The following is a 15,863-nucleotide window of genomic DNA, read 5'->3' as shown; positions in this document are numbered from 1 at the left end:
TAAATTGTAAATTAATGTAAATGTATTATAGTTTAAATTCAGTTAGTTGATTATTTAGTTGATAATTAATTTCATAATTACTTCATTGTTTTTGAAGTATGGTAAAGTGTACTGCTGAATGTACTGACAAGCATTTATTGTAAACTAAAATATAATTTCATGTAATTTCTATTGAAACTTGTATGTCATTGCACATTTGTAATCATTAAGTTGGAGTTTAGTACATTTAAAATATATTAACTCCCAATGTAATATCGAAAAACACACTACACTTAAAAGTATAATCAAGTACTTTACATGTACTCTAGTATGTTACTAATTGTACTTTAGTCAACGCGTCAAAATAAGTGTATTTCAAAGTATGACAAAAGATTATTAAAATAATAAAAATGTACTTTACTTTAAATCTTTTAAATTTGCCATTATTTCAAAGTGCACTTAAGTGTACTTAAGTGAGTTAATGGACAATTCCGGCCAAAAATTAACCTAGGGCTAAATAACACATGCTAACCACGAACGCCGTGCTACGTGAGCTGAACTGTGACTATCGATCAGGATGTAGTACGGTGTTCGTGGTTCGACTGGTCGAGACTGTTTTCCAAAGGTGTCTCCTGTTTGTATACGCGAAGTGTACTGTCTTTATAAAGTATCTTCTTATTAAAGTTAACTTTAATTAACTTTAACTTTCTTATTAAGTTTGAGCCTTGTAAGTGCTATTAATAGCGATTTTTATTTTTACTTATTCGATGCCCCATACACTAGCGTTATAAGCTAATCTGTGGTTAAACTAAAACTAACGTTAAAACTGGGTACATTCGATTATCATGAAAACGCATCCCAGAGAACGGTCGACTCTGTGGTGGAATTGTCGTTTTAAGACGCGTAATCATGAATGTATACTCTCTTTAAGTCCTTTTATTTTTTATTATATTATCTGAAAATACAGTTGTATACTTTTAAGATCTGAAGTACACTACAAGTGCACATTCAGAACAATTAAGCACAATTCTTTTTCACAAGGGTAAATTGTACTGGTGTGATAAACGTCTTGTCTGATGTGCCTGTGTGTTTTTTGTAGATTGATGAGAAGATCACTGCAAGGTATCAGCAGGTGATGCGGGAGTGGAAGGCATGTGAGGTCATTGTGAAACAGCGGGAGAAAGAGATGCAGTCGGCCATCTTTGCTAAGTTGTCCTCAGGGAGCAGTATAGACAGCCACGTCCTCAGACTCATCCACAGGGACTCCACTATTAGCAACGAGGTCAGTCACAGGCTCTGAGCAAGAGAATGCTAATAACTTATCAACTCTAGGTGCTTTCCAGTTGACAGGGTCCCTACACAGTGTTCACTGCTCCCTACTCCCTGAGCATGGGATATCCTTTGAAATGGACTTCGCTGACAATAATCACTCATTTGGAACTCCCTACACCTTCATCAAAGAAAGGCAACAACGGGGTTGTGCAGTATATGAAATAACAAAAATATTGTAATTTACTTTACTTTCAAATTTAAAATCATATAATAGGCCAATACATATAAAAAAACACACATTATGTATCTAATAAATATAATTAAAACATGTTTATTACATAGACTGCTTGTATTTAATTGACTATTACAGCTATTAAAATTGACTCAACAGATTTGAAGCTGTACTGTAACTGTCATTTAAAATGAAAATAAATTTTGATTTGGTTAACTATGTATAAATGTGTTCTTAATCAATGGTCTTAATAATTGTAACAGTATCATCTTGTGCGCTGCATAGTAAACATTCCTGAGGTAAATAAAGTAAAATAAAAAATGACAGCGCCTCAGCTGCTTCTCAACACTTATAGAATTTGCAAATGTAACATTCATCACCATAACTATTCATAAACATTCTAGTTTGCATAATAACAAAAAAATATTTATGAAAATACTCAAATGTATATGTAAACTCTATCGCAGTGCCGTTTAAGAATTCCGCTTTTCAACAGCTCTGCTGGTGATACGATGCACAATGACAGTTGGGTTATTTCGCTCTCCACTTCCTGTGAAGTGTTGTAACGATGCTCCCTTATTTCCTATGCCGTTCTCAGTGCTCCCTTCGGATTAGAATCTCATTTAAGATGGCGGAATACCCTGTGAAGTCCACTTCACAGTCCACTTACGGTCGAATGGAACACACCTTCTGTTTCAAATCCGCTGCCTATATAGGCTGCATCCTAATGCTCATATAACTTCATAATTGAATGGTTTGGGACAGTATTACTATGCAGCACTTGTATACAGTAAATAAAACGCCATTCCACCTCAACCTTCAATCTAGTTTGCAATTAGCATGTTGATAAGCTAACTGTTCAGTAAGCATAAACGTGTGGCACACACAAATATGACGTAAAATTGTTTGTTTTTGATTACACATTTTGATACTTTTGAATATTGATTGAAATGTATATATAATATCACGTAGTTTTAGCATGTTGCTAATCTAACTGTTCAGCATTTTATTAAGCATAAACATGTGGCACGCACAAATATTGGGTAAAATTGTTTGTTTTTGGTACATTTCAATACATTTGAGTATTTAATTAAATGTATATTTATCATTTGGTGTTAGCATGTTGCTAACGGTTCAGTACTTTAATACGCATAAACAAATGTGGCACACACACATATTGGGTAAAATAGTGTTTGAATGAAATAGTATTGAATGAAATGTATGTTTATATATCATCTAGGATTCTAAGAAGCATTATGTAGCGTCGTCATATCCCATGCATCCCATCTCTACTCTCTCTTTAGGTATTCATGTCTGTGGATGAGCCTGATGCAGGCGGTCACGACACCTCATGTGAGGGAGGAAGTACTCCCACCTTAACCACTGTGGTCACCCCGGCCATGTTAGCCCCAGATGAGAGGCCTCTGGTGGAGTTTGACTCTCCAGACTCAGGCCTGCCCTCCTCCAGAAACTACTCCGTGGCCTCTGGACATTCCCAAATCCTGTCCAGCATCGAAGATGGACAGAGCATGGAGGAGGACACTACACCCACTGGGGTATTGGAGGAGCAGGGTGGACGGGACTCTTTGAGTGAGGACAAACTCTGCAGTCAGCTGGACAAGCTCGCAACCACCACTGAGGGCTCTACGCCATCTTTCTCCTCCTATACGGTACAGGTCATGCAGATAATTCGTTATAGATATTTCATAAATCTTGTCAATTGGTCAGATCTAGCTATCTAAAGCTGTTTTGAATCCAATGCTGTGCTTGTGAGCAGATTGAGCTGTTGGACACGGTGGCGCTGAACTTGCACAGAATAGACAAAGATGTCCAGCGATGCGATCGCAACTACTATTACTTCACTTCCAGCAACCTGGAGAAACTGCGCAACATCATGTGCAGGTCAGTAAAGGACAGTGTTGATCTCTTGAATTTCAAATCAGTCTATGATTTATGTTTCAATTAATCTAACAGACTGACTGTAATTCATTTTATAAATCGGCTGAACTGAGGCTCAGTCTACCTCGGTATCTCATGTCTTTGTCCCTGTTTCATGATCAGTTACGTGTGGGAACATCTGGAGATTGGCTATGTGCAAGGCATGTGTGACCTTCTAGCCCCTCTGATGGTCATTCTGGATGATGGTGAGTGAGACATAAATTTACAAGTCGATGACGTAAAACATCTGTCTATCATGTTTATCATACAAGCAATTTTAAGAAATCCACTCGAGACTGCTGACTCTGAGGCCATCACAACTTTCAAGAAGCAGCTGAAGAAACACCAGCCTTCACACACACCACTTAATGCACTTACACACACATACTGTAAAAAAGTTATATATTTTTTCAACAAATGTAATATTATTATTATTATTTTACAGAACATTACCAGAACATTTTGATATATTTTTGAATGGCATATTATAAACATATTACTTTTATAAAACATAATACCATTGTTTTATATATGATACCATTTTATAATATTTTTATATTATATGTTGTAATCTTCAATATTAAAAGTTTAGGTAAATTTATATATAAAATGTATTATTTTTAATATCATTATATTCCCTTCTCTTTAACCCCTAATATGTTACATTAATATATAAATAAATAAAGAAATATATAAATATATATATACTATTTTATAATAATATTTTTTAAATGTTTAAACTTTGAAAATAAGAGTTTAAGATCAAATTCTATTTTTTCAACAAAGTTTTAAGTTAAAATTATATATAAAATATAACATTGTTACAACTATATTCTATTCTTTTTAAACCCCTCTAAAGAGTACTTGGCCTACAGCTGTTTCACTCAGTTGATGAAAAGGATGAGTCAGAATTTCCCTACCGGAGGAGCCATGGACACTCATTTCGCCAATATGAGGTCACTGATTCAGGTGACATGACACATGACCTTTCTCCCTCTTCCTGCCTGAGTCACGCTGTGATTTGTCTGTTCTTCTGATGCAATCTGTGACATTATGAGCTCTTAACTCGATGATTTTTCTTCAGATCCTTGACTCAGAGTTGTTTGAGCTCATGCATCAGAATGGAGATTACACTCATTTCTACTTTTGCTACCGGTGGTTCCTCCTGGACTTTAAAAGAGGTAGCGGCACACAGACACTCAAATGGAGCCTGCATGTTATCAAACTCTGTGAAGATATTGTACCTTCATTGTTTAACTTGCTGTTTATTTTGTGTGTCTGTGTCAGAGCTTCTCTATGAGGATGTGTTTGCAGTATGGGAGGTTATCTGGGTCGCCTCTCGCATCTCCTCCAAGCACTTTGTCCTGTTCATTGCATTGGCCTTGGTGGAGGTATACAGAGACATTATCCTAGACAACAACATGGACTTCACAGATATCATCAAGTTCTTTAATGGTGAGTGAACTGAACAGAGGACAGTTCTAAAGCTTAAGCGTGTCATTTGTGTGTCAAACAGATTGAGACAACTACATTCTGTGGAATCTTTCTCCATTGACGGCTAATCAAAATTAGTATTGTTTTCTGACAAAATAAATGGTTTTGTTAACAACATACACTACCATTTCAAAAGTTGGTGAGCAAAATGTATCTTATGCTCACCAAGACTGCATTTATTTGATCCAAAAGACAGTAAAAACAACAATACTGTGAAATATTACTACAATTTTAAATAACTGTTTTCTATTTTAATATATTTCAAAATGTAATTTATGGCCAAGCCAAAATTTTTGTCTCATTGGATTTATACCACCCCTTTAAACATTGATAATAATAAGTGTCTGTTGTCCCCAGAGTGTGTATGTGAAGTTTTAGCTCAAAATACCCCTAAGATAATTTTTTACAGCATGTTAAAATTATCCCTTTTTGAGGGTCAGTAAAAACGCGCCGTTTCGTGTGTGTCCCTGTAAATGCCAAAGACCTGCTGCAGTAATGTCGTGTAGTCCCTTCCAGCCGTTTGTTGTAGTCCTTAAAAAACGATTTCTTTAAAAGCAAATATCTCCCTTTGCTTTGAACTTTGAGAGTCGTAACTTTACAGATGTTGTTTATTCTCAAACAGCAACATTACACACTAACTAAAGTTAGAAAAGTGAAATCATAATCAACCACCCCTTTAATCAGCTGCTTAAAGGTATAGCGGAGGATCTTTCCGAATTTTAGAGAAGACCCGCCCTCTCTAATTTTTTTAAAATGCACATGCGCAACACTCTATTTGCTCCCGAGAGGGAACACCTATTAATTTAAACGTATTGAGTGACCGATGACTCAAGACATGATATGCATTGGAGAAGCTTGTTGCATTTGTGTAATAAATACTATGGTGAACACATTGTAATTATCGAAAATGAACACACAAGATTTTAGAATATTTCAGCGTGATACCATTTACCATTTGGTCATAAGGCTACTTTAGACAAATTGAGATGTTTACCTTGTCTATGTGGTGCATGACTTGTGCCAGGGCTAGCATCGCTAATCATAGCTTACATTAACTTTTACTAGCAGTGATTTTAAATGGATTTCTCCAAATAGCATGACAAACTTTACCTGAAAGTGCATACGCGCAGAAATCCACTACATAGGGACGAGCACGTAAGACGGCCTTACGTAAACATATCACCAGAATGATTGACACTTAGGTGGACCAATAGTATAGGCTACCCACCCGGAAAAAGAAAATCCTCCGCTATACCTTTAATATTTCTGGAAACCATGGTACTTTTTTCAGGATTCATTATGAATTGACAGTTCAAAAGAACTGCATTTAATTGACATTAAAATCTTCTGTAACATAAATGTTTTTACTGTCACTGTTGACCAATTTAATAATTTTGGTAAATAAAATATTAATTTATTTTTTAAAGAAAAAAGAATGACCCCAAAATATTGAAAGGTAGTGTACTGTGTATGCTGCTTATATGTTATATTTTTGTAGTAGATCAGGGGTTTTCCAACTTTTTAATGCCAAGTACACCCAAATATGATATGATCCCCTTCCAATAATAAAAGGTAGCTAGGCTACATAAAAAAGTTATCATAAATGTAGTTTCCTAAATTAAATAATTGCATTTAATATTGTCATTAATTGTATAAATATAATTGTAAAAATTAATTGTAATTTTTTTGATAATAGATCAAAAAAATTATTTTCATACTCACTATTGATATAATATGTATTGAATACATTACCCTGAAAAGAAACAAATGTATTTTATAGCACTTCACACAAAATTATTTCCAACTTTAGTCTTTTGAAAGCATGATGAAATGGCAATATTATCAAATAATGTTAAGATTGCATGAAACATATTACAAAAACACGGTTTGTATTCATGATGTACTCTGTAATTTTTTTTACCTTTAACATCAAAAAAAAGTATAACATCAAAAAAGAGACACAATTCAGCTTTAAAATATGATGGCACAACAGAGTGAAATGTGATAGAAGCAATGTGAAAGTGTCACTCTTCTGAATCACTGTATTCATTGTGTTCCTCTCGAACAGAGATGGCCGAGCGCCACGACGTGCAGCACATCCTCCGAATAGCGCGGGAGCTGGTACACAAGGTGCAGACCCTTATCGAGAACAAGTGAGAACAAGAGTAGGCTGCTGTCCACCTCGCCGAATCTCCTTCTCTCCTTCCCAACAGCCCAAGGCTTGAGACTGCCCGGGATCTGCCTCGACGTCTTGACTCTTTATATCGTTTGCCTGCCACAGAATGCCATTGTGCCAGACCCTGGCGTTGTCTGCATGCTCGTGGTGTTTGAGCACACTGTGACTGAGGTTTTTTCTTTTCCATTTCTTGCTGTAAACGCCTCCAGCACACGCCGCACCAATCAGGTCCTTTTAGATCTGCTTTTGTTAGACATGAGAAGCCTCGTACAGGGGTCAGAACCGTTTCCCTTCCCTAACGGCCGACAAATGTTATTATTCCACTCTTAATGGAGACAACGATATTGTCTGCCTCGAATAAAACATACCATTGGACAGTTTAGCTGAGCACAGTTTTTAATCCTCAAAAGAGGCTGCGTTAGCTCCCTTAATAAACTAAGCCACGAAGAAGTCGTCCAAACAATGTGTGACCAAAAGGACTGTGCCAATAACCTTGTATTAGTATTTATTGTTTAGCGTCTTTATTGCCCCTTTTCTTCTGCACGATTCGTTGATGGTGATGACGACGATGATCTCGGAATAAAAGTAGTTGACATTGCCTTTGTAACACTTTTCACCACCTGTGTCCATACTTTTGCACTTTGAATCTGTCGCTCTGTGACACCTGTGATGCTCCTCTATGACAGGAACTGAAGGGGCTGAGGTACTCACTACACTTCCCTTAGTGTCCTATAGTCTGGAAAGGGTCCAGACTCTTCCACGGGTCAGCAAACTGCTTCCGCATGATGGAAAGAGTGTGACGAGACTAATCAGTCTTTAGTGTGTCCCATTTTAGATGCTGGTTGTCTTTATCTACTACCTACATGCTTTGTTCACTCTGCACATACTGTACACTAGTGTTTAAAAGTTTGGGGTCAGTAAGTAAAAAAAGAAAAAAGAAATTAGTACTTTTATTCAGCAAGGACTCATTTAATTGGTCAAAAGTGACAGTAAATGTATTTACAACGTTACAAAATTTCAAATAAATTCTGTTCTATTCATCAAAAGCACAACTTTTTTAACATTGATGATAATAACAAGAAGATGTCCTCAATTTCGGCACCAGTGGTACCAGTTTTCGAGTCAATCGGACTGACTGTTGTAACTGGTTTCATGGTTTATTTTTTGGTTTATTAGCACCACCAAGTGCTTTTTCTTTTTCACATGACCACAGACCAAGCCCATACATAGGTGTAACGAGTTTGGTGAAATAATCTCATTCCGTTCAAGAGGGATAACTGCTTTAGTAAAAGTGGCCACGCCCACTTCAGAAAACAAAGGACTAGTTCGTAAAAGTAGTTTTTTTTAGAAAAATGCAAAATAGCTGAAAATGTTGCCATGACGGATGACTCCGAATCCGAGATGTGGATTCCAAGCCAATGATTCCATTGACACTTGAGTCTGCGATTAATGGTTTAGAAGTTATGAGCTATTACATATTTTTTATCGCTATAGCGCCACCATCAGGTTGATTGGGGCGAGCCTTGGGGACGTTGTAGACAGGGAGGGTACTACCCTCCCTCAAATTTTCTCTATGACTTAGTTTGTTCTGCCCGATCACTTTCAGGGGAGAATGCTGATCCTTGTAAATTCTAACAATTAGCTAAAGATCTTACCAACCCCAAACTATTAAACGGAGGTTAGCATAAATCCTGTCCCTATTTTCACATCCAAACTTTATGACTGATTATTCACACTTGGAAGTCATGAACTTATATCATGTCCCGAATCATGAAAAACAACTACTTGAATAAATCTGATCTGACTGTTTCAAAAATGTTTATTTTAAATGACAAATGTCAGTAAATTTGACCTGCTTTCAGCACGTTATGGCTGTAATTCATCAAACGTGTCTCATTGCTCTTGTTAGACACATTGCATACTGGTTGCACATTTTCATTTTAATTATATATAATTCACTTTCATACTGTCTTCTCCATTTTCCAAGTATTTGATGCTCCTTCTTGAAGGCTGTTCAAAATGGATTACTATCTGACTGAAATACTTCATACAGTAATACTATTTGTTCATGAATAGTATATAGTGCAGTGTATTTTGGAAATAGTTATTTATAGTTACAAATTTCCACATTTGGCATGCTGATCAAATTAATCAATGATATCATATTGGATATGGATGGTTAAATATACTGCACATTTGTTCATCAGGGTATTTCATGCACATGGAAAATTCACACATTGTGCATAGTATGCTTACTTTATACCGCAGAACTACAGCCTAAATCAGTCCCAGGTAAAGCAACTGTACTTTTATAACAGCTGACAAAGAAGAGTTCTTATGATGTGACTATTGGTCACTGCCTCACATCTTGCCAATTCCTTTATTTTGGTTCCGGTTAATTTCGGGGGATGTTTCAGCCCTTATGAAAGGTTTACTTCTGACTGGAACTCATGAATCAAAGTCTCTAAAACATCTTCATCTTTATCACACACATGTGCAATGTTAAACTCAAAGACTGTTGATAAGTGCATAAAAGGCAAATCATTTTTTTTCTACTGTGAAACATTTATTTTCCTCCTTTCCATGTTTATTATTGCACTGTAAATAAAGAAAAAGCCCTGGATTTCTATGAGGACACTACTGTCAGCTGTATTTCAGACTCTTTTTTTTACTTCAGTTTAGAGACTGTGCTAACCTGGAGAGCTGTACAATTTGAATGTGGGAAACGTCTCGGTTACGTATGTAACCCCCTCATTCCCTGAATAGGGGACGGAGACGTTACGTCGGATGACGACGAATGGGGGTTTCGCCTAGAAAGCCAATCATCTTCGTGTATTATAAAACGAGCCAATGGCGATGAAATGCCATGGGTCTGCGGAATTTGCATAGCGTATATCCGCCCCACCGCGTGGGTATAAAACGAGAGACGCCGGCAAAGGCAGATCATGTCTTCGCTGAGGAGCCGAGACTGAACTCAGGCGTCTACCCAGCGGTACAGCGGAAGTGGCAGGGAGACGTAACGTCTCCGTTCCCTACTCCGGGAACGAGGGTTACATACGTAACCGAGACGTTCCCTTTCGTAGTCACTCCGAGTTATGTTGGATGACGACGAATGGGGGTCCCTGTGAAATCAAGCCACCTTCACAGCTGTCTTCCAGTGCCCTGCGAAAGTCTGATCCCCCTGTCGTGATACTGGAACGGACGAAGGAGTCCTACTTAACACAGGAATACCAAGGTACACTGGGAAGCATATCTCAGAGGAAATATGCCGCAGCATGCCTACCCGTAGGGAGGACTTAAGAATACAAATACACATATGGCCGGAGGGCTACATATGGAGGAACGCTGGAGTGACCAGCCCGTGGGGTGGCAACTTTCAACTCCAGGAGAGGCAAGGTGGCTTGCCGAGGGAAAGACACATGCTCAAGGAGGCTTACAGTGGAAATATACATGTGGGGGTTACTCAGGGGAGGAACCATGCACACGGAGGCACCTAGCCGACACACAGGCAATAGACACTGGCGCCAGCGTCAACAGTGCTGGAGGAAGTCAGGGCTTCAGAGAGGAGGCTCACCTGAGGAATTATCACACGTATCCAGTCTGTGGAGTGGAATGGCGAGCAAGCGAAGACACCTGAGCGGGTCCAGTACTAGCTGACTGGAGCGAGTACACGATAGGACACAGGCTCTATTCGGAGATTATAAAATCTGGCGAATATGTTGGGTGTCGCCCAGCCTGCAGCTCTACAGATGTCTGCCAGCGAGGCGCCATGCGCTAGAGCCCAAGAGAAAGCCACACTCCGGGTGGAGTGGGCTGTCACACCAAGGGGGCACGGTCGGCCTTGCTGTTGGTAAGCCAAAGCAATGGCGTCCACTATCCAGTGGGACAACCTCTGCTTTGAGAGAGCCTTTCCCTTCAGTCTCCCACCAAAACAGACAAAGAGCTGGTCTGAGGTCCTGAAACACTGCGTCCTGTCTACGTAAGCACGGAGAGCACGTACTAGACAGAGCAGTGCCAAGGCTGGGTCTGCCTCCTCCAGGGGCAGCGCTTGCAGGTTCACTACCTGGTCCCGGAAGGGAGTGGTGGGAACCTTGGGCACATATCTCAGGATCACGTGAGAGTGACCGGGCCCGAATTCCAGGAGAATGCCAGGAGAATCCCTTCGTCAACAGAGAATGTGTGCAGGTCCCCCACCCTCTTGATGGCGGCCAATGCAACCAGGAGCACTGTCTTCATAGACAGGAACTTAGGCTCAACTTATTGCAGAGGCTCAAAGGGAGCCCTCTGCAAGGCATTTAACACCAATGAGAGGTCCCAAGAGGGAACGAGAGGAGGGCGAGGAGGATTCAGTCTCCTCGCTCCTCTTAGGAACCTGACGATCAGGTCGTGCTTCCCCAGAGACTTACCTTCAACTGCTTCGTGATATGCGGTGATAGCGGCTACATACACCTTCAGGGTGGAGGGAGACAGCCTTCGCTCCAGCCCATCTTGCAGGAAGGAAAGCACGACACTGATCGAGCATCTCCTGGGGTCTTCTCGCCGAGAAGAGCACCAGTTGACGAAGAGGTTCCACTTCAACGCATAGACATGTCTCGTGGACGATGTTCTAGCGGAAGTGATGGTAGCCGCCACCGCTGGTGGCAGGGTACTCAAACCTGCCTCGTCCCGTCCAGGAGCCACACGTGGAGCCTCCAAAGATCGGGTCGAGAGTGCAAGAGGGTGGCCCGTTTCTGAGAAAGGAGATCCTTCCTCAGAGGAATTGGCCAAGGAGGTGCTGTCACGAGGAGTATCAGTTCAGATAACCAGGTCCGAGTGGGCCAGTACGGCACAACCAGAATGACCTGCTCCTCGTCCTCCTTGATCTTGCACAAGGTCTGCGCGAGAAGGCTCACTGGGGGAAACACATATTTGCGTAGGCCCCGCGGCCAGCTGTGTGTCAGTGCATCCGTGCCGAGGGTGCTCTCGGACAGGGAGTAATACAGGGCGCAATGGGACGAGTCGTGGGAGGCAAACAGGTCTATCTGTGCGTCCCCGAACTGGTCCCAAATCAGCTGGACCGACTGGGGATGGAGTCGCCATTCGCCGGAGATAGGCCAAAACCGTGACAGCTCGTCGGCTGCAAAGTTCCGATCTCCCGGAATGTGGATAGCACGAAGGGACCTCAGGTGCTTCTGACTCCATAAGAGGAGGTGGCGTGCGAGTTGCGGCATACGGCGGGAGCGTAGACCACCCTGACGGTTGATGTACGCTACTGTCGCGGTATTGTCTGAACGGACTAGTACGTGTTGACCCATGAGCAACGTGCGAAAACGGTGCAGGGCAAGGCGTACTGCCAGCAACTCGAGGCAATTGACATGCAGAAGGCACTGGGGACGAGAGTGGTGAGGTCCGGAGACGGCACACACTGTCATCCGCACCCTCTGGGACAGAGCACACTGCGGTCCGAGAACTCTGTGACAGAGAGGGATGAGAGCGGCGAGGCGCGGGGGCGTCGCTCACTGTCAACCGGCTCTGTGTGCTCAGTGATAGGTTTATCGGTTCTTTCTTTAACCATTGAGGGGACTGCCCACCCGTGGGTGAGCAGCGGGAGAACAAAAGATTCTCCCCCGGCCCTCCGCCGGAGGAAGGAGGGGGCCTGCAACCACCTCCTGGGGAAAAACCGACACCATCACTGAGCAGCCCGTCTCAGGAGCGCCGCTTAGCCTGGCGTTTAGAGGGCTGTGGCGCCTTCCTGCGGCCTCCTCCGCGACGCAGCCCAGGTGAAGGCTGCTGCTGGGGCCGTGCAAGAGGGGAGGGAGCCACAGGAGGGCGCCCTCGGCGGCGAGCAGGCTGAGGTGTCTCAACCGAGGTGTTCTCAACCGCTCCGCCGAAGAGGCCGGCCTGGGATATGGGGGCGTCGAGCAGACGAGTGCGCTTAGGGTCCCACATATCGGCCAGGTTCAGCCACAGGTGACGCTCCTGGACCACAGAGGTGGCCATCACCTGACCCAGGGAGTGTGAGGCCACTTTCGTCGCTCGGAGAGCGAGGTCAGTGGCGGCACGTAGCTCATCGAAGAGCCCTGGGTCAGTCCCCGCCTCGTGCATATCTCTGAGCAGCTGGACCTGGTAGACCTGCAAGGTGCTCATCGCATGCAGAGCGGCGGGCGCCTGTCCTGCAGCTCTGTGAGATCTCGCCACGAGGGTCGACGAAAATCTACAGGCCTTGGACGGGTGCTTAGGAATACCACGAGATGAAGCGCTCTGAGGACACAGTTGCATGGCAACAGAGCGTTCAACCGGGGGAATACCAGTGTACCCATGGGCGACCGCCCCATCGAGGGGGGGAAAGGCGGAGAAAGCTGACGAACGTACACGGGAGGTCAAGGGAGCCTTCCATGACTTCGCCAGCTCCTCATGCACTTCCGGGAAGAATGGTATTGGGGTTGGCTGTGGCCGTGAGGCGGCAGCCGCACCCAAAAACCAGTCATCCAACCGCGAGCGCTCAGGGCAGGGCGGAGGGTTCCACTCAAGCCCGATGCTCGCGGCGGCCCGGGAGAGCATGGCCGTCATCTCGGGATCTGATACGGGCAACGCTGGTACTCCAGAAGGAGGCAACACAGCCGCATCGTCACTTCCCGATGACTCCTGCCCGCCTTTTGATGCCGCGATCGACATCGAGTCCTCCTCTGGAGCGCCGAATGAAACACGCGGGGCATCAGTAGATGGACCCGGTAGAATCACCGCAGCGCTCGCGGGTTGCAACACTGTAGAGGGGGGCATGGTCCGAGGACGCATCGTCAGATTGTTCCACACAGTCACCCTCAAGTCACCCTGTCCACCAGCCGAAGTACCACCTCTCGTGGAGGGTGTAGATCGGAGTGTGGATGACTCCGGGACTCTCTCGAATGAGATCATTGAGTCTCAACCTTAGTGTTGCGATGGCCATGTTCCCACAGAAGGAACATGAGTCATCCACAAGCGCTGCTTTAGCGTGCTCTAAGCCCAAACACGCAAAGCAGCGATTGTGCCCATCAAAGGAAGACAGGAATCGACCGCACCCAGAAGAACACGGGCGAGACATCTTTAAAAACACGTGCCACGTGCAGCTCTTTTAGAGAGGAAAAACTCAGCGATGCTGAGGCGACCAGGGAGAAGCACACAGACTGGCAGATTACTGCTCAGATCGCAGGCAATGTGAAACTCGCTGGGTTCCGCCGTCACACCAACACCGGAGAGTTCGCTCGTCTCGAAGACGATGATGTCACAGAAACTCAGGATTTGGCTTGTGGAGTGAAGAGAAGCTCTTGGCTCCGAAGCGAAAACATGATCTGCCTTTGCCGGCGTCTCTCGTTTTATACCCAAGCGGTGGGGCGGAGATACGCTATGCAAATTCCGCAGACCCATGGCATTTCATCGCCATTGGCTCGTTTTATAATACACGAAGATGATTGGCTTTCGAAAGGGAACCTTTGTTACTTGTTTACTGTTATGTCCCTTATCAACATTGTGCACTGGTTTCTAATCGTTTAAAAAATATTTATGTACATTTTTGTTTGGACGCCAACATCAGAATGAAGTATGTATTGTAACAGATGTGTCATTAATCTTGAATGTACATGTATAATGACAAAAAGTTGTTCCTTCCAATTAAAACATTTTCATATGCAGAAAAACTGTCGCTTTTAAATTCTGAATTGCTTGTATTGGAAGTTCAAACAGTAACTGATTACATAATTTTAAGAATCTGATTACGTCATCCAGATTAAGTACTTGTAATATATTATATTACATCAGACTATGATTACATGTCATTCTCATTCATTATTTGATTCATCATTCACTGATCACCGAGTCATTTAACCATTAATGAGTTTAGGGGTTTGTCTTTCAAACACATTTAAATGTACAAATGCACACTTCATTTCATATTTACATGCAATGCAGGGATTCCCCAAATTTTTTTGTCAGCTCTTTGACCAAATATATTTTCTTGACGTAAACCCTTGGATTTTAAGTTAATAAGTTAGGTCAATAACAATAAATGAAAAAAAGAAGAAGTTCACGGTTAAAAAAAAATGTAGAAAAGAAAGAATGGAATATATTTTCTCTTTGTATTTTGTCAATATGTTACAAGATTATCATATTCAAATCAATGTGATAAACGGGTTAGGTAAAAAGTAATTAAATGTAATTAAAAAGTAACCAGATTATATTACCTTAAATGTGTAATGTAATGGATTACATTACTATCTACAATTTTTGTCATGTATTTTGGATTCAGTAACTGAATTTTTAATATATACTGTTGAAAAGTTTGGGGTCAGTATTTTTTCTTTTTAAAGAAATTTAATTTAAATTTCTAATAAATTTAAGTTTCTAATGAAGTTCTTTCGAACTTTCTATTCTGCAAAGAATCCTAAAAAAAAATACATTTTCCCACAAAAATATAAAGCAGCACACCATTGATGATAAGAAATGTTTCTAGTGCATATAATCAGCATATTAGAATGAATATTTGAATTTTTGAAGGATCATGTGACACTTAAGACTGGAGTAATGATTTTTAGCTAAACTCAGCTTTGCATCACAGGAATAAATTACATTTAATATATTCAAATGGAAAGCATTTATTTTAAACTAGCGATGGGAAACCGAGGCTTTCTGAAGCGTTTGAGGCTTTCATGAAATTGTGCCGACAAACGGTTCATTACTCGAAGCTTTTAACAAAATGCGCACTAGCGACATCTGGTGGTCAGAGTAGTTTTCTCCACCAAATCACGGCAGAGCAGAAAA

The 15,863-nt window shown here is 41.9% G+C and overlaps 1 protein-coding gene across 4 annotated transcripts in view; it reads left to right on the top strand.

Annotated features, from left to right (window-relative positions):
- Nucleotides 1-9,737, top strand: part of sgsm2 (small G protein signaling modulator 2) — a 53,856-nt gene extending 44,119 nt beyond the window's left edge. For all 4 annotated transcript variants that reach the window (XM_077208602.1, XM_077208603.1, XM_077208600.1 and 1 more), the window contains 8 exons: nt 1,079-1,261; nt 2,788-3,153; nt 3,261-3,385; nt 3,545-3,627; nt 4,281-4,390; nt 4,506-4,602; nt 4,709-4,876; nt 6,984-9,737. In XM_077208602.1, coding sequence (XP_077064717.1) covers nt 1,079-1,261; nt 2,788-3,153; nt 3,261-3,385; nt 3,545-3,627; nt 4,281-4,390; nt 4,506-4,602; nt 4,709-4,876; nt 6,984-7,072 — 1,221 coding nt within the window. In that variant the 3' untranslated portion in view covers nt 7,073-9,737. The remainder of the gene's footprint in view (nt 1-1,078; nt 1,262-2,787; nt 3,154-3,260; nt 3,386-3,544; nt 3,628-4,280; nt 4,391-4,505; nt 4,603-4,708; nt 4,877-6,983) is intronic.
- Nucleotides 9,738-15,863: the final 6,126 nt, after the last annotated feature.

The sequence above is a fragment of the Siphateles boraxobius genome, unplaced genomic scaffold (genome assembly GCF_051911475.1).
Source record: "Siphateles boraxobius isolate OS27281-9 unplaced genomic scaffold, OSU_SipBor_1 6, whole genome shotgun sequence".
Lineage (NCBI taxonomy): Eukaryota > Metazoa > Chordata > Actinopteri > Cypriniformes > Leuciscidae > Siphateles > Siphateles boraxobius.
Note: the sequence above shows the minus strand (reverse complement) of the source record. Positions and strands in the feature narration are given on the sequence as shown.